Here is a 23,684-nt window from a genome sequence, read left to right as displayed (position 1 = left end):
TGTCAATTTCCATGTCACTCACTTGAGCTGAGTCATAACCGAGGGCAGCATCTCAGACAGTTCGTCCATGGTCGGGTACTGGTACCCGGTGGGGAAGGGTGCTGCCGCCTCCTGCTGTCCGGGGGCGTCCACATGGACCACAGCAAAGTGCTGCGTGATCTCCTGCATGTCCTCAAAGTTAAACAGCGTGTTGAAGCACGACTTATCTGCACAGAGAAGGGACCAAAAGGATAGTAATGCAAATCCAGTCATTAGATATAAAGAAGTAAACCTAGAAATAAGATACACAAGAATGGCACAAACCTATCATACATAAAACACAAATCCATGGCATAAACCTACAAGTAATACTTATAGAAGTTGGTACATGTTGTACATGTTTATAACCACACTGTGTCTTAGATAATAGTATTAGGGTTAATTTGCACACTCACGGTTGAGGCCAATGTCATGGTAGGTGAGGATGACTGGCCGGTTGCCCTTGTGAACGCCCCTCATGGTCACATGGAGCACGCCATGCTGAGTCTCGATATCATGCTCCTGCAGCCAATCAGAGGAGAACAGACAGGTCAGGGCGTTGGTAGACAGATCTGAACAGTACGGAGGTAGGGAGGGAGCCATCCTGGTGTCCAGACCGACATGTTCCCATTTCCAAACTGACTCCTAGGCCCTTGAGGTCCTTCACCATACTGTCTTTTCTTATCCAATCTTTTTCAATCTACACCAAGTGCCTCAGGGTCTGTGTAGGGGGATCTGGAGTGGGTTTGATGTGGATATTTATGGATTCATATTCTAATTACAGCTTACTACATCATGCATCAGATATGAGAAAGACAATAAAGGCCAAACAAATTGACAATCCAATCATGAGAGAGTCCTTATGATTGAGTATGTACAGACTACAGAGCTTCCAGTCTCCTTTCCAGAGCCCTCAGACGGGAGGAGGAGGAGCACAGAGTGTGCACTGGGCAGAGGATCAGCTGGTTCCCTTGGAGATTTTAAAATGCACTGCACCCCGAGGTATTACTGTACAAAAATCCAGTGTCATCGCCTCCTCTGGAAGCTGCCACTGCAGGGAGGAGTAGCCCTCTTCTATTAAAATTCAGACTGAAACTTTTTACTCCATGCCTCTCTGCACTAAATAACTTCCTTTCTTAAAAAGAGACTGAACCCTAAAATTACACAGAGACAGAGACTAGAGCCATCCATAAATTGATGAATGATTTTTATGATTCCAAGTCTGTGCATTAAGGTTTTCAGTGTAACCGAGTCAGATAATAATCTGGCTGACCAGGGCAAATTAGACCCAAAAAGATGCCAGCAATAAACTGCCATCTTTCTGAGCTTCATCACATATCATGACTTAAAACAGGAAGTGATGCAATACACCAAGGAAATAACAGCGTCATTCCCTGGCGTGCCACCACACTTTCTATAGACCTATCCTGTACCTCTCTAAATTCGTGACAGCAGTATCTGCTGACGTCACACACCACACTGCAGCGCAAGGTCGGCATTACTTGGGACTGGGTATCTGAGCATGTTAGTGTATGAGTGTGAGCGTGTGTTTAGCAGCATGAGGTAGTGGTGGGCACAGAGCTTGCCTAGTCTCAGGGCACACTGGTCATACAATAATTAAGAGAGAGTGAGACAAGCCTCCTCTGCTCAGAGGCAGGGCTGGGAACACTGCAGCAGGAACCATTTTACCATTTTTGAGAATGGTGGATATCAAAGTTCCTTTGGAGAAAGTGAAGGTTAAACCTTCCGGTCAAGGACAAGGCAACAGTATCCCTGTCTAAGATCTCAACCAAACATACCAGCCATTTTCTATGCTTTAAAATTCACTATAGTAAGATTAAGACTTCATTGAAATGCACGGAGGCAAGTACATGCATTAATAAACAGCCAGGCACCCACAGAGTGGAGACAAAGACAGAACAGGAACATGGCGACACAAAACAGAGATCAATGGAAAAGGCTTTTCTTCAGGTTACTGGCTTTACTATTATCTGTTGTTCATATCAAAGTATTATAAAAAAGAAGACGACCGTTTAAACAGTTCTGCATTCAAAGAACGTATTTGAAGCTCACAGAAATGACACGATTGTCAAAGGATGAAGGCAGCACGACCTGTTGTCACTAACAATGAAACACTCCCTTCTGTGTTGCTGCAGAAGCAGAGTGTTTAGGGGTGAGAGAAGGACAGCAACAAGGACACAGTGAGTGAGAGAAACAACGACTGTTCGAATAAATGGAATGAACACACACAGAGGCACACACACAAACACTGAGGCTGCTGATGGAGTGAGAAGAAGAGAAGATATAGAATGATAGAACAGAAGAGAGAAGATAAGTAGAGCATGAAAGATCGAGAAAAGGGTGACAAAGCAGAGGAGACCCACTGATGAAAAACAAACACAAGGGAGTGACTTTCTTGGCAGAGGAAGAATATGGTTTATCATAAACATGATGATCTGAACAAGGCCTCAGATCCAGTCATCTAGCTTAGATCCTTGTCTTTGGGTTGTATTGATCTAGGAGTAAGCCATGCACACGGTCTGTTTTCCTTAATCTCGCTCACTTTACACACACACACACACACACACACACACACACACACACACACATCAGTTGAGCCTCAGATGCAAACAGAACTGGGGTGGGGCTGCTGGCCTGCAGAGGGAGGGGGGAGAGTAGAGAGCACTGCAATGGCTGAAACCCTTTTTACCCTTTACCAAAGTGAAACTATGCTTCTGTAATGGGGGTTTAGACAAACTTCATAGAATGTGGAGGAGAATGTTAATGTGGGGTTTGGGTTTGTGTATGGTCAAAGACGGCTGATAATGATCTATAACAAATGGAGGGCTAAGGGCAGTGAGGTGCCTGCAGAGACACCAAGAGGAATCTGCCAAAGATTGAAACAAAGTCACACAGAGAAGGAAAATTGAAAATAAGGAGAGGGAGGGATAGAGAGGGTGAGGGAGGAGGGTAAGGGATAGAGAGGGTGAGGGAGGGGGGTAAGGGATAGAGAGGGTGAGGGAGGAGGGTAAGGGATAGAGAGGGTGAGGGAGGAGGGTAAGGGATAGAGAGGGTGAGGGAGGAGGTTAAGGGATAGAGAGGGTGAGGGAGGAGGTTAAGGGATAGAGAGGGTGAGGGAGGAGGGTAAGGGATAGAGAGGGTGAGGGAGGAGGGTAAGGGATAGAGAGGGTGAGGGAGGAGGGTAAGGGATAGAGAGGGTGAGGGAGGAGGGTAAGGGATAGAGAGGGTGAGGGAGGAGGGTAAGGGATAGAGAGGGTGAGGGAGGAGGAGTGGATAGAGAGGGTGAGGGAGGAGGGTAAGGGATAGAGAGGGTGAGGGAGGAGGGTAAGGGATAGAGAGGGTGAGGGAGGAGGGTAAGGGATAGAGAGGGTGAGGGAGGAGGGTAAGGGATAGAGAGGGTGAGGGAGGAGGGTAAGGGATAGAGAGGGTGAGGGAGGAGGGTAAGGGATGGAGAGGGTGAGGGAGGAGGAGTGGATAGAGAGGGTGAGGGAGGAGGAGTGGATAGAGAGGGTGAGGGAGGAGGGTAAGGTGATGGAGATGGGAAAGAGGGAGAGTCAGACAGGTGAAAAGGAGAGCAATGTGTCATGCTTCACTTCTCTCTGCCATCCATCTCCTTTGCCCGTCTCCTCCCCCCTTTATCCTTCTCCTCCCCCAGCCTTAAGAGCGACAGCATCAATCACCACACAGAGCAGTGTTAGGGGACAAAAATGACAGCCCCATTGCTAACAGCTTCTCTCTCACACACACACACACACACACACACACGACCAGAGAGAGCCTGTCTATGTCATGGGGTTGAAAACAACATTTAGCCAGTAAAGGTCCTTGTGGGAAATCTTTCAGACTTCAACAAATCTGTTGTTGCTATGTGGGTGAAAGATCAGTTCCTTGTCCCTGACAGAATGTCGCAGTTTACTCGGATACACACACAGGGATCACAAGGCCTGTCTAGCTGGTCTCTGTCACCACTCATATGTTCAGAGGAAATAGCTATTTTCTCTTCACGATCTGGCAAACACAGAAATGCAGTACATCCAGAGACGTGCACACACAGACAGGCACATACGCATATCCTCCCACATATCCTCCCACATACCCTCCTGTATGCTCAGACTCCTGAACACTTATACACATGCATATTTCATGCCATCACATTGAAATGCACCAACAACACACAAGAACACATTCATGCCGTCTATGTTGACAACACACACACACACTTCCCCGCACACGAATACACACACACAGTCTCGACAGTAAGTGCATGCAAACACACAAACAAGAAAAATCTAGTGTTCTCCTGCAGACAAACGTCCACCCACACAAACACCTCTCTGCGCACTGAAACGGCACAGCTGCTTAGCCATCTGAGGAGGCAGGCAGTTATGTGTGCTACCAACCAGCCAGGGAGTCCTGCCCAGTCCAGCACCTTCAAGAGAACCAGGGTCTCGGCACCCTGAATCTAAACCCAGCGAGGTGTGTCAGTTAGACGCACTCACCACTGCATTCCCAGAGCATGCGATCTGGTCCAGGTCCAGAATGGCTGACATGTTTCCCACGCAGGAGGAGACTGTGTGCTGCTAGGAGGGAGGGAGAGAGGGAGGGAAGCAGCGCAGGAGGGAGAGCGAGAGAGCGAGATTGGGGAGATAGAGAGACTAGCTGCAAAAGTTAGACCAGCGAGAGGGAAGGGAGAGAGTGAAAGACAGACAAAGACAAATGGAGTGAGAGAAAGAGTGACTATTTTGAACAAGAGTGGGAGGGATAGAAAAGATGCGGAGGGAAGAGAGAGGAAAAGAGAGAGTGGGAGAAGGAGAGAGTGAGACTGAAGTTTGTGCTTGGTAAGCACAGCGCGTCTGTGCAGCCAAGGCTGTGTCCTGGTGATTCTAATTGGATTTCAGCAGGTCAGGTGGGCAGAAAGGGGTTGGGCTAGAGGAGAACAGAGGAAAGGGATGGGGGATGGATGGAGAGAGGAGAGGGTGTTGGGGTGGAGGCAGGCAGGCAGACTAGGAGACATGCAACACTCTGACATCACAGAGGGAGATCGAGTGGTGCTGTAAAAAGGATGCTGACATTGACTACTGACCCCTTCCTTCCAGTGCATTCTGCATCAGCTCAGCAGCAGCGCTCTAAAATCACTGTCTGATCCTGATGAATTATCAGAGCATCACCTTGAGATGTCAGTTTATGGGCTGGAATTTGATTAAACACTACACCTGTCATCAATGAGCAAGCAGGCTAATACATGATGATGAAATCAGTCAGACTAGACTAGGCAGTGAGGGAAGAAGGTCTGCATTGAATATCAATATGATCTCAGTCTTCTAATGCACCAATATGGTTTTGTAACAGCAGATCTTCCAGTAACTAAGGCATTCAGTATATTGATTTTATTCACTAACGACCCTGCAATCATTCAACCTGCTGTGACCCCATGGTAATCCAACGCACCATCACCTTGATGGGCTGCAAAAGAGCACCTTGTATCTAAGAGAGATTAACAAATGGCTGTTACACTGTAATAACAATCCACGTTGCTCTATATCACTACTGTGAGTGAGTGAGTGAGAGAGAGTGTGTGTATGCATGCATTCACTGGAATCGAAGAGAGTGATGCATACAGCGATACACAGATCTTTCTCTGTAAATCTCCCCCTTTCTTTATTGAGCCTGAACCTATTGATTCATCATGTTCTCTTCTCTATTACCTGCAGGAAGCAGCTGGCCTGGTGGGCGGAGTTTACACAAGGGGACCAATGGAACGTACATAGAATGTGTCGAGTGGACGGAGCAGCACACTGTGTGTGTTCTATTGGTCCTACAGTGTGAACTCCACCTACCTACAGGGAGCGCCAGGCGAGCTGGGTGAAGCGTACAGTCGTGGTCATAAGTTTTGAGAGTATTGGTCTTCACAAAGTTCGCTGCTTCAGTGTTATGAGATATTTTTGTCAGATGTTACTATGGTATACTGAAGTATAATTAACAGCATTCCATAAGTGTCAAAGGCTTTTATTGACAATTCCATTAAGTTTATGCAAAGAGTCAATATTTGCAGTGTTGACCCTTCTTTTTCAAAACCTTTGCAATCCGCCCTGGCATGCTGTCAATTAACTTCTGGGCCACATCCTGACTGATGGCAGCCCATTCTTGCATAATCAATGCTTGGAGTTTGTCAGAATCTGTGGGTTTTTGTTTGTCCACCCGCCTCTTGAGGATCGACCACAAGTTCTCAATGGGATTAAGGTCTGGGGAATTTCCTGGCCATGGACCCAAAATGTCGATGTTTTGTTCCCCGAGCCACTTAGTTATCACTTTTGCATTATGGCAAGGAGCTCCATCATGCTGGAAAAGGCATTGGTCGTCACCAAACTGTTCTTGGATGGTTGGGAGAAATTGCTCTCGGAGGATGTGTTGGTACCATTCTTTATTCATGGCTGTGTTCTTAGGCAAAATTGTGAGTGAGCCCACTCCCTTGGCAGAGGATGCCTCAAACAATCGGAAAGGGGATTCATCAGAGAAAATGACTTTACCCCAGTCCTCAGCAGTCCAATCCCTGTACCTTTTGCAGAATATCAGTCTGTCCCTGATGTTTTTCCTGGAGAGAAGTGGCTTCTTTGCTGCCCTTCTTGACACCAGGCCATCCTCCAAATGTCTTTGCCTCACTGTGCGTGCAGATGCACTCACACCTGCCTGCTGCCATTCCTGAGCAAGCTCTGCACTGGTGGTGCCCCGATCCCGCAGCTGAATCAACTTTAGGAGACGGTCTTGGCGCTTGCTGGACTTTCTTGGGCGCCCTGACGCCTTCTTCACAACAATTGAACCTCTCTCCTTGAAGTTCTTGATAATCCGATAAATGGTTGATTTAGGTGCAATCTTACTAGCAGCAATATCCTTGCCTGTGAAGCCCTTTTTGTGCAAAGCAATGATGATGGCACGTGTGTTTCCTTGCACGTAACCATGGTTAACAGAGGAAGAACAATGAATTCAAGCACCACCCTCCTTTTAAAGCTTCCAGTCTGTTATTCTAACTCAATCAGCATGACAGAGTGATCTCCAGCCTTGTCCTCGTCAACACTCTCACCTGTGTTAACGAGAGAATCACTGACATGATGGCAGCTGGTCCTTTTGTGGCAGGGCTGAAATGCAGTGGAAATCTTTTTTGGGGGATTCATTTCAGTTTCATGGCAAAGAGGGACTTTGCAATTAATTGCAATTCATCTGATCACTCTTCATTACATTTTGGAGTATATGCAAATTGCCATCATCAAAACTGAGGCAGCAGACTTCGTGAAAATGTGTATTTGTGTCATTCTCAAAACGTTTGACCACGACTGTACTACCTAGCATATCTACATTCATTATTCCCACTACTGCCCCACAGGGGGTGCCACATACCCACACATACAGAGGTACACACATGGATACAGGTACACATTCACACTGTACAAACACACGTTGACCGGTCGGTCTAATGATGATGATGATGCGTGGATCTCTGGAACAAATTACCCCATTTGGATATCAATAACTGCTATCTCATGCACACAGAAGCTATGCACACATCTTTTTACTGATAAATCACCACAGTGACTCATCATGACTGTTTCCAAGTCTCTCAGGCACCACAGTGAGAGTGACACAGCCTCTCCCTCCCTGAGAGTCATACAGACACTGCTGTCTCAGCACCAACCACCACCTCCAAGGAGACAGACAGATGGACGGACACTCAGAGGAGAAAGTGGAGGACGGGCATAGAGTCTTAAAGGGGACACTGATGTACTTCTTCTGCACTGTTTTTCTCTACATCTCTGTGTGACCTACATTTACCGACATCTGAATCACATTTTAATATCAGCCTTTTTTTTTTTTAACATAGACAAGCCTTCTGTATTGTACAGGCACATCAGACACTAAAGTCCAGCTCCTCTGTTCTGTCCCGTCAGACAGGCTTACAACGCCCTCTCCTGGGCTAAATGAGATCAGCAAAACACAGGGGGCCACAGCAATGACTTGCAATCCCAGTTTGACGCTATACGGAGACATTTCACCCACTGAAGGGGAAGAGAGAGGACAGTGCATTCCTGGAGGAGGCCAAGATCAAGCCAACGTTGTTGTCAGGTTCTCTACATTAATTCTAGTCTACACTGAACAAAACTAAACGCAACATGTAAAGTGTTGGTCCCATGTTTCATGAGCTGAAATAAAAAGATCCCAGAAATATTCTATATGCACTAAAAGCTTATTTCTCTCAGATTTTATGCACAAATTTGTTTACATCCCCCTTAGTAAGCATTTCTCCTTTGCCAAGATAATCCATCCACCTGACAGGTGTGGCATATCAAGAAGCTGATTAAACAGCATGATCATTACTCAGGTGCACCTTGTGTTGGGGACAATAAAAGGCCACTCTAAAATGTGCAGTTTTGTCACACAAACACAATGCCACAGATGTCTCAAGTTGACGGAGCGTGCAATTGGCATGCTGACTACAGGAATGTCCACCAGAGCTGTTGCCAAAGAATTGAACGTACATTTCTCTACCATAAGCTGCCTCCAACGTCGATTTAGAGAATTTGGCAGTACTTCCAACCTGCCTCACAAACCCAGACCATGTGTATGGCGTTGTGTGGGCAAGTGGTTTGCTGATGTCAGCGTTGTGAACAGAGTGCCCCATGGTGGCGGTGGGGTTATGGTATGGGCAGGCATAAGCTACGGACAACGAACACAATTGCATTTTATCGATGGCAAGATGGCATTTTACTGTGACAAGATCCTGAGGCCCATTGTCGTGCCATTAATCTGTCACCATCACCCTATGTTTCGGCATGATAATGCGCGGCCCCATGTCACAAGGCTCTCTGTACACAATTCCTGGAAGTTGAAAATGTCCCAGTTCTTCCATGGCCTGCATAATCACCAGACATGTCACCAATTGAGCATGTTTGGGATGCTCTGGATCGACGTGTATGACAGCGTGTTCCAGTTCCCGCCAATATCCAGCAACTTCGCACAGCCATTGAAGAGGAGAGGGACAACATTCCACAGGCCACAATCAACAGCCTGATCAACTCTATGCAAAGGAGCTGGTGGTCACACCAGATACTGACTGTTTGTCTGATCCACGCCCCAACCTTTTCTTTAAGGTATCTGTGACCAGCAGATGCATATCTGTATTCCAAGTAATGTGAAATCCATAGATTAGGGCCTAATGCATTTATTTCAATTGACTGATTTCCTTATATTAACTGTAACTCAGTAAAATCTTTGAAGTTGTTGCATGTTGCATGTTTACTGTACATAGGAGAACAACATATCTGAAATGGATTAGGTCTACACCATTATCTTTGCTAGATCTAAGGAGGACTAAATTGTGATGTTGAACAGAGCTAAGCATCCCATTACTCCCGCCTTCGTATTACTGCAGCTCCCAGAGCAGATCTCCTGGGACTGCACTCAATTAGCATCACTTCATGCGTTTCAATTTTGAAAGCATAGCCATTTCTAGCCCCCTCATTTATTTTTCAGAATTCCTGCAAGAGTGTAAATGTACATACATGTGTGAAGGGAGGGAGGGGGACACATCTAGTGGACACCTCCCTGTGATGTAAGACAGGGCAGCATCCCTGTGGAGACTGATACCACACCCTTTGGCCCCGTCTCCCCCTCCCATCCACACACACCGTCTCTGGGTGATGACGTCACAGCAGTGCTGCAGTGGAATTAATCATGGGAGCATCTTTAATAATGACACTGGCTAGATGTAAACACTGCTGGTTGTCTGTTGGATGTGGCAAAAGTGAAGGGAATACTGTATGTCTGAAAGTGTGTGTGTGTGTGTGTGTGTGTGTGTGAGTGACAATGCCTATATGTGTGGCTGAGTGTATGCATGAAGGGGGGATGGGTGCACAGACAGGACCACATGGAGAAGGAAAGCATGCACCAGCCCTGCTCCACTGAGCTTGCTTACTCTCCTATCTACAGTAGATACAGTGCATTCGGAAAGTATTCAGACCCCTTGAATTTTCTCACATTTTGTTACGTTACAGCCTTATTCTAAAATTGTTCAAATTGTTTTGTTTTTTCTCATCAAACTACACACAATACCCCATAATGACAAAGCAAAAACAGGTTTTTAGAAATTGTTGCAAATGTATTGCAACCATATCTCGGACTGCCCATCTTAATCTTTAATTTTTATTGGCCAGTCTGAGATATGGCTTTTTCTTTGCAACTCTGCCTAGAAGGTCAGCATCCCGGAGTCGCCTCTTCACTGTTGACGTTGAAACTGGTGTTTTGCGGGTACTATTTAATGAAGCTGCCAGTTGAGGACCTGTGAGGCATCTTTCTCAAACTAGACACTAATGTATTTGTCCTCTTGCTCAGTTGTGCACCGGGACCTACCACTCCTCTTTCTATTCTGGTTAGAGCCAGTTTGCGCTGTTCTGTGAAGGGAGAAGTACACAGCATTGTACGAGATCTTCCGTTTCTTGGCAATTTCTCGCATGGAATAGCCTTCATTTCTCAGAACAAGAATAGACTGACGAGTTTCAGAAGAAAGTTATTTGTTTCTGGCCATTTTGAGCCTGTAATCAAACCCACAATGCGATTCTCACAATTCTATACTATGATTTTATTGCGATTTGAAATTCCAAACATATTGCTGACCATATGTCTGATCAGTCATGGAAATTAAAGTGCTGAAAACAAATTGGCTCCCTATTTAAAAAGAAGATGGAGAACAAGCTATGAAGGAAAAATACTGGCGTTTTGGTGCAGGTACAGCTAACTAACGCGAAAATAATATTGCGTTATTGTCAAAACAATACATTGTCAAAGCGAATATCCCGATATGTAACTGTATCGATTTTTTCCCCCCATCACTAATAATTACCCTGTCTGGCAGCTCTATTTGCATGTTTGAAATGTATTTAGACATCACACAATATCATACAATATGAAAGAATCATACAATACACATGACTGTAAGTCGCTTTGAATAAAAGCGTCTGCTAAATGGCATATTATTATTATTATTATTATTATTATTATATCATAGAAGCCACTCTTCTTCTTCTTCACACTCAGTGATACATGGCAGTGAAGCAGTGATTGGCTGTGTAATGGAGACCGAAAGGCATTCATTGGCTGTTGTGTTGATCCTCAGGGCCTCAGGGCCTCAGGCTGGTGTGGTTTAATGAGTCACGACTCAATATTATCCCAGAGGTTTGTCCACAGAACAGGACCTTACAACAACTTAACACACCAGAATCTGCACAAATACAAAGTATCAAAATAAATAAAGCCTTAATCATGGCATAAAACATCACTTGTTAAATCGTACGTTGATAGAGAACCATACCAGAACAACTGACAGATACAACTCCAGAACCAAAATGGCTCCCGTAACCACAACCACCCCATGATGAACCCCATCTCAAGTCTGTCACAATTTAACAAGAACGGTATAGATGGGTTGGCTGACAACGTCATGAAAACGATGTGCACGCTTCCATGGGGCAGAAGTCAGCGTGTTGTTGTGATTCTGGATGGCCAGATTGCTAGCAAGAATTACAAGAAACTGCCATGTTAGGAATAGTAAGTGGCTTGTTCTTGAAGCCATGTCTTGTTTTGAGGTGTTGTGACGAAAATGTTCTATAGCTAGCAACCAACAACTGTAACAATGTATTTGAGAGGCAAGTGCAAATTGATTTATATTTTCATTAAAGACTGGAGACAAAATATAGTTTATATGTTGTAAACAATCTAAGCCAAGCCTGTCTGTTTTGCCCCATAGTTGCACATGCATCGGTTTTGTTGCTAAACAACCAACCCGTCAATACTACAAAGCAAGCTAGATCTACTCAGGCTTTTATAAAGCTAGCCAGATTGAGTTAGCTTCACATTCCAGCTCAGGCAATATCCGTACTACGAAGGTAAATATTGATCATGCACCCGCCACTTACTTGAGCCTGCTCGAGCTAGGCTTGTAACTGCACGTTCATATCGCACATGGCTAATCGATGCCGAAGTCTTCATTGAGAAAATGCTGAAACACCAATCCATGTCAGTGCCACATTTATTTAAAAATGGATTAAAAGTTATTTTGCAAATTCAGCAAGCTATGGTGTGAAATAGGCTGTTATAAGTGCCGTCTTTCTTTTATTATGTACAGTGCATTCGGAAAGTATTCAGACCCCTTGACTTTTTCCACATTTTGTTACATTACAGCCTTATTCTAAAATGGAATGTATTTATTTATCTCTCATCAATCTACACACAATACCCCATAATGACAAAGCGAAAACAGGTTTTTATTTTTGTGAGCAAATTTCTTAAAAATAAAAAACTGAAATACCTTATTTACGTAAGTATTCAGACCCTTTGCTATGAGACTCGAAATTGAGCTTAGGTGCATCCTGTTTCCATTGATCATCCTTGAGATGTTTCTATAACTTGATTGGAGTCAACCTGTGGTAAATTCAATTGATTGGACATGATTTGGAAAGGTACGGCCGCGACCGGGAGACCCATGGGGCGGCGCACAATTGGCCCAGCGTAGTCCATGGTAGGGGAGGGAATGGCCGGCAGGGGATGTAGCTCAGTTGGTAGAGCATGGCGTTTGCAACGCCAGGGTTGTGGGTTCGATAAAATAATGTATGCGCTAACTGTAAGTCGCTCTGGATAAGAGCGTCTGCTAAATGACTAAAATGTAATGTAAATGTACTATACTGTCTATATAAGGTCCCACAGTTGACAGTGCATGTGAGAGCAAAAACCAAGCCATGAAGTCGAAGGAATTGTCCGTAGAGCTCCGAGACAGGACTGTGTCGAGGCACAGATCTGGGGAAGGGTACCAAAACATTTCTGCAGCATTGATGGTCCCCAAGAACACAGTGGCCTCCATCATTCTTAAATGGAAGAAGTTTGGAACCACCAAGACTCTTCCTAGAGCTGGCTGCCAGGCCAAACTGAGCATTCAGGGGAGAAGGGCCTTCCTTGGTCAGGGAGGTGACCAAGAACCCGATGGTCACTCTGACAGAGCTCCAGAGTTCCTCTGTGGAGATGGGAGAACCTTCCAGAAGGACAACCATCTCTGCAGCACTCCACCAATCAGGCCTTTATGGTAGAGTGGCCAGACGGAAGCCACTCCTCAGTAAAAGTTTGCCAAAAGGCACCTAAAGAACTCAGACCATGAGAAACAAGATTCTCTGGTCTGATGAAACCAAGATTGAACTATTTGGCTTGAATGCCAAGCATCACGTCTGGAGGAAACCTGGCACCATCCCTACGGTGAAGCATGGTGGTGGCAGCGTCATGCTGTGGGGATGTTTTTCATCAGCAGGGACTGGGAGACTAGGCAGGATCGAGGGAAAGATGAACTGCGCAAAGTACAGAGAGATCCTTGATGAAAACCTGCTCCAGAACGCCTCAGACTGGCGCGGATGTTCACCTTCCAACAGGACAACGACCCTAAGCACACAACCAAGACAATGCAGGAGTGGCTTCGGGACAAGTCTCTGAATGTACTTGAGTGGCCTAGCCAGAGCCCGGACTTGAACCCGATCGAACATCTCTGGAGAGACCTGAAAATAGCTGTGCAGCGACGCTCCCCATCCAACCTGACAGAGCTTGAGAGGATCTGCAGAGAAGAATGGGAGAAACTCCCTAAATACAGGTGTGCCAAGCTTGTAGCGTCATACCCAAGAAGACTCGAGGCTGAAATCACTGCCAAAGGTGCTTCAAAGTACTAAGTAAAAGGTCTGAATACTTATGTAAATGTCATATTTCAGTTTATTTGTATTCATAAATGTGCAAAAATGTATAAAAACCAGTTTTTGCTTTGTCATTATGGGGAATTGTGTGTAGATTGATGAGGGAAAAAAACAATTTAATACATTTTAGAATAAGGCTGTAACGTAACAAAATGTGGAAAAAGTCAAGGGGTCTGAATACTTTCCGAATGCACTGTATCGTTAATATTTAATCAGTCGTCTTCCTCAAATGAAAGGGATGATGGCGCAATCTTTGCAAGAGGGAGGGAATCTGATTTCATTGGTCCTCAACCCGTGGCTCAGACACTTCATTTAGGATAAACAGAGTTAGCTCTGAGTTAGCCTGCCCCGGTGCAGGTTAGCTCTGAAGGATACGTTGCCATAGAAATGTACCTGGCTAAAAGGTGAGCCACTTTCATGATACCGGTTATCCCGAGTTGAACTCAGAGTTGACCAAAGTAACCTCGCTAACTCCTCAAACGTGATTCGTAGTATACCCCACTGAGCCTTGTATGGCTGGAGGCCCACTATGAATGCCAGGCTGTCCCACGCTCCCCACGGCTCAGACACCCCTCCCCATCAGCAGACTCACAGCACAGGAGCTGAGGAACAGGGCTATAACTCTGAGCTTAAGGCAAGTGGGAGGGTGATCCAAAGGTCACTACTAATGCTGTTGTTTGTTGTTTGCTGCATACACACCAACAAATAAACAAGCTGAGTCAGTCTCATAAGCAACATGTTTTCCACCACTTGGCTTGTGAAATTAGCATCAGTAGATATATGCTGCCCTTAGCCAATGATACAGGGTCAGATATTTTCCCCCTCTAATGGTTAATGTTAGGATTGGAGGTAGGGGAATCTGATCCAAGATCTGTGGTTAAACTTATACTACCTCAAACTCTGCATCACCATTCCACCTACAGACTCTTCATTGTGAGAAAGGAACTCGGTTTAAATCTAGGGCAAACTGAAAGTAGTAGTAGAAGGCTCAGAATGAGGCCATGTCCCCAAACCGCCTCTTGTTACCTGAGCGCAACGCGTTCCCTCTGTTTGGCTCATTTAACAGGAACTGAGAGGAGAGCCCTTTCAAAGCTCCCCTGGCCTGAATCACATCTCTGAAATAGATCAGTACAAAACAGCATCTGTTTCTTATAGAACTGGAGACACTTACCTGGCAGTCAAAGTCCTGGAAGTTACGTGAATTCTGAGAGAAAAGAGGAAAGAAAGGTATGTTACTGAGGTGTTGGATGTTAGAAATTCTTTCACCTACAGTATTTTAGAAAGCACCACTATGGGAGTTTCAGTATACATGCTCTGGCTGATTGACAGACTAAATATGCTATCCCATCTATCTCCCTTTCCTATAATCTCATTACCGTCTGTCTGTATGTCCTCACGTCTATCCTGCAGGCTGCTGTGAGTGTCTGCTTGGTTCTTAATGAGGTGGCCTGGCCACTACATTTACATTTTAGTCATTTAGCAGACGCTCTTATCCAGAGCGACTTACAGTTAAGTTAGTGCATACATTATTTTTTATTTTTTTCATACCCCCTGTGGGAATCGAACCCACAACCCTGGCGTTGCAAACGACATGCTCTATCAACTTATCTACATCCCTGCCGGCCATTCCCTCCCCTACCCTGGAAGACGCTGGGCCAATTGCGCGCCGCCCCATGGGTCTCCCGGTCGCGGCTGGCTACGACAGAGCCTGGATATGAACCAGGATCTCTAGTGGCACAGCTAGCACTGCGATGCAGTGCCTTAGACCACTGCGCCACTCGGGAGACAAGGTGGAGTGAGAGGTCAGCCATAAACCCATTCATTCAGATGAGCTCATGATTCTGCCTTACTTCCTTCAACCTGTCCACAGCCGAGATACTGTATATATTGACAAGATGGTCTTGTCTCTACCCTAACAATGGGAGTCGTTGTCCCAAAGGAGGGAAGGCAGGCAGTCTGCTTATCGTGGACAGATTTTGACGGTAGTGAACCCTCTCACTTCTCTTCCTCTCTGTCCACAGCCAGCCCACTTCACCAGCACCACTGTCAGATGATAAATGGCCTGTTCAGCCCATGATGCATGACGCATGACGCAACACCCTCTGCCTCAACCTATACATCAACTGATTTCCTGTGAAGCAGAGAGAGTCTACAGGGCTCTATGCTGACCTTTTTTTTACAAGGAGCACGTGTGTGCCTAATTTAAAAAATGTAGGCGCACAAAAAGAAATGTAGGAGCACAATGCAAAATATTTGGGGTAACAAAGCTAGAATCTGTAATTGTTCTAGGCGTACTGGTGCTCCTAAATAAAAATTCCAGTTCGCACTGGAACTGTCTGTAACAGGATAGTCCCCTCTGGGTGTAATAGGGGTCAATTTACACAGATGGGCTGACTTCCTTCTTGCCCCACCCCAAGGCAGGCTGGGAGCTCTTTTTTTCCCCTCTTACCTGAATCTTTCAAGCTCACAAAAAAGAGCAGTTTCTGCTAGCTTCCCCTTTGATCTTTCCCTCTTTCCTCCCCTCCCTCTTGCTTCCTCTCCCTCTCTCTGCATCTCTCTCTATCCTCTGTATCTCTCTCTTGAGCCTAACTACATCCCTTGCTTTTTGTTCTTCTATTGACTCTTCCCTCACTACAGTGAAGCTGAGATGATAAATCATTCACTTTGATGAACAGCGCTCTGGAGTGGGGAGAGAGGCACTGTTCACGTTGGAGACAAATACTGAATAAGTCTCTGTGTGTCATGTATAGGCAACATTCTGCACATCTGTCTGTGTATGTGTGAATCTCCCATGCAAGTGGTCATCTCATCCTCTCACCTTATTAGTCAGCAGGGGCTTGATCTCAGTCAGCTGCACGTCCTGTAGCTCATCCATCTTCCTGTCTGGTCACTACGCCACACACAGAGAGAGAGACAGAGAGAGAGGAAGACAAGACATTAACCTATGTGAGCTACACATGGCATACATAGCACATCTTCAGAAATTGTAGCTACACAATTATAGCACAAACCATCATACAAAGACTATTATTTGCATGTGTCAATGCACACACACACGATCTGAGAGACCCCTGCTGCGTCGATAAGTTGTTCAGATTCATGTCAGCTTCACGCTATTAGTTAACATGTGAGCAGTTAGTAACTACACATTAGGCTGATTGATCTGTTTGTATGGGATGAGAGCGGCAGGCAGCCGTGTGTCGTACTGTGGCCCTGGCCCTCCGTGTGTCGTACTGTGGCCCTGGCCCTCCGTGTGTCGTACTGTGGCCCTGGCCCTCCGTGTGTCGTACTGTGGCCCTGGCCCTCCGTGTGTTGTACTGTGGCCCTGGCCCTCCGTGTGTCGTACTGTGGCCCTGGCCCTCCGTGTGTCGTACTGTGGCCCTGGCCCTCCGTGTGTCGTACTGTGGCCCTGGCCCTCCGTGTGTCGTACTGTGGCCCTGGCCCTCCGTGTGTTGTACTGTGGCCCTGGCCCTCCGTGTGTCGTACTGTGGCCCTGGCCCTCCGTGTGTCGTACTGTGGCCCTGGCCCTCCGTGTGTCGTACTGTGGCCCTGGCCCTCCTGGCCCTGTCATTCCTCCCCTGGGACTCTCCCACACACATCTGAGCTGTGTCGCCCTGACACACGTGATGAAGCTGAGGGGTTGAAGAGCATTCTCCCTGTCTGTGTGAAAGGTCATACTAGCCTTTCATAGACTACACCCAGGGACCAGGCAGGCAGGAAGAAAGGCAGGGATTCCACACAAATCCCTCCTCATTTGTTTTCCCCTTGAGGCCTCAGTTTGTCCTGGCAAATAATTACACCGAGAGAGACGACGCCTGGGCAGCACGCAATCACCCGCACCAGAGCCAGCCCCAGCCCCAGCCCCTCCCCCTTTTACCCCAGTGCCGCCTGCTCAAGGTGAGGACCTTAACGGTGTCCTGTTACCTGGCTCTCTGAGAGACAAGATCATGTTACGGATAACAGGAGATATCACATAGAGGCCTTCTCTTAGGTCAATGCTTCTAACAGAATAAAATCAAATTTAGCCGATATTGTAACAGACTCTCACCTATATTTTATTTATATAATATACTCATATTAACAAGCTCAATTAACAGAAACTCACTCTAAAAATGTACAGTACAAATACAGTGAAGGCTTGTCTGCCAAAGAAAAAGGCCATGGCTATAGGCCCTTTTCACGATGACGTCATCTAACTCCTGCCTTTCCGCGTAGCAGGTTAACTTCACTTCCGTTCGCCCGTAACCTGAGACTTCTCAACGAAAATACAACTGTTGACCACTAACTAGCAAGCTAGCTACTTGAAGAAATTCCAAAAGGTACGTTTAAGTTAAATTAGTAAAGTTAAGAGTAATAATGTTTACGTATATGCAATGGTTTGTAACTTGCTAACGTTATTGTTAATTCATAATTGTTCACTGCCTTAGTTACTTAAAAGTGGGCTAACGTTAGCTAACAACAACTTAGTACCAGATACCGATAACGTTAAAAGGTAGCGTTACATTGCTGCCTGGCTGTAATGTAACAAGTTTACTTAGCTAGCTATCTAACCCTTTGTTAGGCAGTTAGTTTATTCATGAATGTATAGTAACTCACCTATTCAAATACTGTTATGCATGATAGCTAGATAAATATTGATTCCTGGTCAAAGCTGAATGTTAATTTAGCTGTTTCTTTTCTCTCGGTGTCTGTATCGCAACAGTATCCCATCCAACACCGAAGCATGGCACAATCTTCGAGAAGATGCTATTGCAGTGTACCATTTTGTTCAAACAACAAACAGAAATTCCCGTATCTGAGTTTTCACGATTTCCCTGTTGATGGAGAAATACGTGCCCGTTGGGTGAGGGCGATCAGGAGAGATGAGGGACCAAGTTTTAAGATTCTTCGTGGGAGCACCTTTGTTTGCAGTCAGCACTTTCCCCCTGAGGATAGCTTTATCAAGCTTCGATCTTGAAGTAAGGGACCACTTGTCAGCAAGTCGTTCTACGTCGTTAAGTCGTATTGGTGGCAGATGTGAAAGGGACTGGGTGAACTCCATAATGATGTGCTACTAGCTAAGCGTTCCTAAGCGACACCGGATGTAAACATAACCTGCATCGCGGCAGAACGGAAGTTGTCTGACGTCACGTGAAAAGGGCCTATTGGATTGACAACAGCCAATGGGAGTTCCAGTCCTACAATCACTTCCTGTGTCAGGGCCCGCCTCTAACAACCTTGAGCTGAGGTAGCATATAACCTTCAGGGTGGGTTGGTGATTTGCTTGGACTGCCTGGAAGTCAACCAACCAGAACAGCTCCATTCCACAGATTACGTCATCCCAGTTTGAGTCAGCAGGAACCATTAGGCTGTTCTTAGACCTGCTATAGTGCATGACCAGTGTGCATAGCCTCCGTCTGATGAGTGAAATATAATATAATATATCCCTGTGGCAAGACCTCACTGCCTTCCTGGAACAGACTGGACGTTCAATCACATAAAAGTAAGCAAAACGGTAGCTTATGCCTGCACATCAAGCGTCGGCGGTACTTAGCAGGGTCAAAATATGCCCAGCAATCCTGCTGACAAATCCGGCTCAAAGGAACTAAATAATATTTTGACAAGAAGCGAGAAAAAAGAAAAACAAATATTCTGCATGCTTGAGCAGATTGAGCGTATTGGCCGGATCAATCCAACACTTCCTATGGCTGACACAGAAAGTGGGCCGGTAGCAAAGGCCAACTGTAATCGTAGCCTACTAATCGGCTAACACAACCACCAGGGGGCAGGGGCAGGCTTGTACCCAAATGACAGACAGGTTCATTTCACACCTCAACCCTTCTGACCAGTACTGGGTTACCTGACAAACAAACCTCAATTGCTCTTGGGCAATTCCATGGTAAATGGTATTACACTGAGTTTAACAAACCATAGAACTCTATGCACAATGATTACTTTTAATTTCCACTTAATATTTTATAAAAACATATTTACAGAAGGACTGGGCAGATACAATGTTTGGTAACAGAAAAAAACAGGGATATTTTACCGTAATTCTGTTACCAAACATTGCATTTGCACAGTTTTTCCAGTAAATGTATTTTTTTTGGGGGGGGTAAATCCCTAAGATCTATCCCACAATAGGAAGTTGTATTGTATTTTATTGTACTGTACATTTTCTATGGCCCGACCCTGTGCCACATCAACTATAAGAACACCAGGTCACGTCTAGATACATCCATCTCCAACAGTCTCACTGTACGGAGTGTGCTGCGGTTGCCATAGAGACAAACCCTGCAATGTTTATTCTAAGCTAGGAGCCCCTTGGGACAAATGACAGCCAAAGAGACAAGGGGAAGAGATAGACTATAATGGGAGGAACAGATTGGGGCAGTGTAGGTCTGGAGAGAGACGCTAAATCATCTGGCTTGATAACTCCTTCCCTCTGGTCACATTCATCCACAGTGCCATGTAGGACACTTCAGATACAGTCATTCAGAGATACACATTATTCAGGCAATGAGAGTTAAGAGGAGAAAGCCTAGAGGACAGATGGATAGACAAGGCATGTGTTTGCACTCTGTGGAACATATTTGACTGGGATTCCATTAGAGATGGTCACATTTGGTTTAATGCCTCTGACATCAGACGATGCTCAGAACATGCTAAGTGCATGAATAAATATGGAGGATGGGAGAAGGGGAAATGGCGGAAACAGCTGACAGTACAATGAGGTGCATATTGTCTGGAAAGCCTGATTGGTGGTGGATTATGGATATTCTGAATACAGTACGTCTATCAACAGTCTCATTTTTGAAAAGGGTAAGGAGATGCATGGACACGCGCACACAGACACAGACACAGTAGCTGTTCTCCTGGTCAATTTTAGCTCCCAGCACACTGCTCCCAGTGCCTCCTCCAATCAATGTTAAAAATCACACCACACTGCAACAGTGACTTGGGACCGAACGCTAGGAAAAGCATCACTGGAGATCATGTCTGAGAAAAACCACAGCCACAAAACTGAAGAAAGCTCAGGTCTTCACCACTGCTACCAGGCAATATACTACTAAAGTCCTGGCAATATACTACTTAAGAGGAATCTAAGAGTCAAAATAGTCATATTTTAAAATGTCTGACTGTGTTTTCCTCTGTTCCCTGTCTTCAATGCTGTGTGACTGAAACTACACTGGTCTAAAGGAGAACCCACCATTGATGCCCTGCCTTCTGACCTGGGCTAGCTGGAGGTCAGCGGTGTTATTAGCTTTAGCCTAGTGCTGAGACACACACGCCAGCGTGAAACAAAAGGGAGTCCTGTAGCCGCCTTGTCAGCAGCCGGTGCTGAATGATCGATGGAGAGGACACATTCACACTCCTCCCCCTGCCTCAGCCCTCTCTCCATCTATCTATCTCCATCTCACCTTGAAGAGCAGTGCAGTCTGAGAGAGGCTCCAATGATGGATCACATGTTTCTGAGAACCTAGTTGTGATGCTGACCCTGAGGTAGCCTTCCTTAAAACGGCACCATGGTGACCCTGAATTAGTCCCCTAAATGTTGCCATGGTGACCTTATTTCTACCTACCTAGACATCACCATGGAAACCCTAGGCCTAGGGTAACCTACCTAGGCATCACCATGGTGACCCTGATTTGACCTACCGTAATGTCCCCTATGGCTGATGGATCTACTGTGAGAGCAGGGCCCTGACAACAAGCTGAAATAGAGGGACTGTCTGTTGTCTGGCTGTCCCCTTTCACTTTGTGCCAAATAACTTTAATGACAGTCCCAATTAAAGAACAGAGAATCCTCTGTGTGTGGGGAACTTGTTTTGGATTGGTAGTCAGGCATTAAAAAACATGCGGAAAACAAGCCAAGCCAAATTCCTGGGATGGGCACGCCTTCCTCCCAGCCAACCATTGATACCAGATCCCATGACTGCTTTCTTTTATGTGACTCAATGGTCCTATCATGGCCACCTTCTGAAAGGAACAACTAACTGGCTTGTGTTCAAACCAGGAACATCTCAGTAAAAACATCTGCCCTGCTCCACTGTTTAGAGCGCTTAGTCTGTGTATAATTTAAAGTTAGTGCATTCATGTTAAGGTGGCTAGGTGAGACAACCACGCATATTTACCAGACGCTCTTATCCAGAGCGATTTACAGGAGCAATTAGGATTAAGTTCCTTGCTCTAGGGCACATCGACAGATTTTTGCCTAGTCAGCTCGGGAATTCGAACCAGGAACCTTTCGGTTAATGGCCCAACCTCTTAACCGCTAGGCTACCACCCAACCCACAGTCATCCTTAAAACCTTTCGTCAGCAAAGTCAGTGCTAGTGACAAAATACAAATGTGAGTGTTAGTGCAAGAAAGGCATATCATCCACCCCAGAGTATAATTCTGTGAAATGAAGAGATTTTGCCTCTAATTCTCTGACCAAAAGAAGTAGAGTGTTAGGAATAATCTGGAACTGAGCCCACACAATGCCAAGCACTTCTCTGGATCTTTGAAGGATTAACAGCCAAATACACAATCCATTGTTAACTTATAATGACTTAAAATTGCTAAACCTGTCACTTTCATATTGGAAAATACAACCACATGGACACTCTCACATATTTAATTTCCTGACCCTCCTACAAGCAATAAATCAGAACACAGCCAATAATTCCTAGGTTTTACACAGATGGTTGATGAAATATAAACGCCAAACCCTCCACCCTGTCCTAGAGTAGGGCTTTGATAGGAAGGCAGTAAAGTGGCGGAGTAACGTGACCTTGTAGTCTCTTGCTCTCTCTATTTCTCCCCCTCTCCTTCACAGTCCCTCTCCATTTCAATATTTTCATATTACATACTCTGGGGGATTCTCCCAGTTTTGTTTGAGTCAGAGGAAACCCTGCTTCAGTCACCGGTGTGTGTGTGTGTGTGTGTGTGTATATGTGTGTGTCAGAGCAGGTCGAGGCTCAGTTCATTATCAGAGCCCTCACTGGCACACAGCAGTCATTGCGCCATTCTGTCTGCCAAAGGGGGAGCCCCATCCCCCTCTCTAAACTCGCTAAGGACTGGGCAACCCTGTCGTATTCATAAACAAAAACACACATGCGCGCATACACGCTCTGTCAATTCTCTCTCTTTCGGCACATCCACTGCAAGACATCTCTCATTATTCTTAGAGGGCTTTTAAAGAATTGCATTATTCCTTGCGGGGGCACTTCATCTGCTAATGTACTTATGAGATTAAAAAAGGCATTTCCCATATTGATTTAAGACCTCATATCAGTTGGCATCATCAGCAGGTTTCCAATACTGTCGTCCCCCCGTCCCCCCCACCATGCATGTGCACACGCACAAATCATTATGTCACAAATTCTAAGGGATGCTGGTTTTACTACACTAAATACTGTCAAAAACCTGTCCTGCAGTCACTGTCGAGCACTCTTTTTTCCCCACTGCAAATAGCAAACTGGAAAACTCCATTTAAACATTACATCAAAGGAAGTATATGTCTAAACCATAAATACTGCATCCTCATGACATGTACATTTGAAGTCTGAAGTTTACATACACTTAGGTTGGAGTCATTAAAACTTGTTTTTCAACCACTCCACAAATTTCTTGTTAACAAACTATAGTTTTGGCAAGTCGGTTAGGACATCTACTTTGTGCATGACACAAGTAATTTTTCCAACAATTGTTTACAGACAGATTATTTCACTTATAATTCACTGTATCACAATTCCAGTGGGTCAGAAGTTTACATACAGTAAGTTGACTGTGCCTTTAAATAGCTTGGAAAATTCCAGAAAATGATGTCTTGGCTTTAGAAGCTTCTGATAGGCTAATTGACATCATTTGAGTCAATTGGAGGTGTACCTGTGGATGTATTTCAAGGCCTACC

The 23,684-nt window shown here is 45.4% G+C and overlaps 1 protein-coding gene across 3 annotated transcripts in view; it reads right to left on the bottom strand.

Moving 5' to 3' along the window:
- LOC121578243 (protein NDRG3) overlaps positions 1-23,684 on the bottom strand; it is a 54,752-nt gene that overhangs the window by 8,104 nt on the left and 22,964 nt on the right. For 2 of the 3 annotated variants that reach the window (XM_041892454.2, XM_041892455.2), the window contains exons 2-5: positions 16,627-16,698; positions 14,980-15,012; positions 435-540; positions 23-206 (exon numbers count right to left, since the gene is read on the bottom strand). In XM_041892454.2, the coding sequence (XP_041748388.1) occupies positions 23-206; positions 435-540; positions 14,980-15,012; positions 16,627-16,683 (380 nt within the window). In that variant the 5' untranslated portion in view covers positions 16,684-16,698. Of the gene's footprint in view, positions 1-22; positions 207-434; positions 541-4,538; positions 4,862-14,979; positions 15,013-16,626; positions 16,699-23,684 lie in introns of those variants that run through there. The other variant, XM_041892457.2, reaches the window with a different exon arrangement.

This window comes from Coregonus clupeaformis, chromosome 12 (assembly GCF_020615455.1).
Source record: "Coregonus clupeaformis isolate EN_2021a chromosome 12, ASM2061545v1, whole genome shotgun sequence".
NCBI lineage: Eukaryota > Metazoa > Chordata > Actinopteri > Salmoniformes > Salmonidae > Coregonus > Coregonus clupeaformis.
The sequence above is the reverse complement of the archived record's forward strand: the minus strand, read 5'-3'. Positions and strand labels throughout refer to the sequence as shown.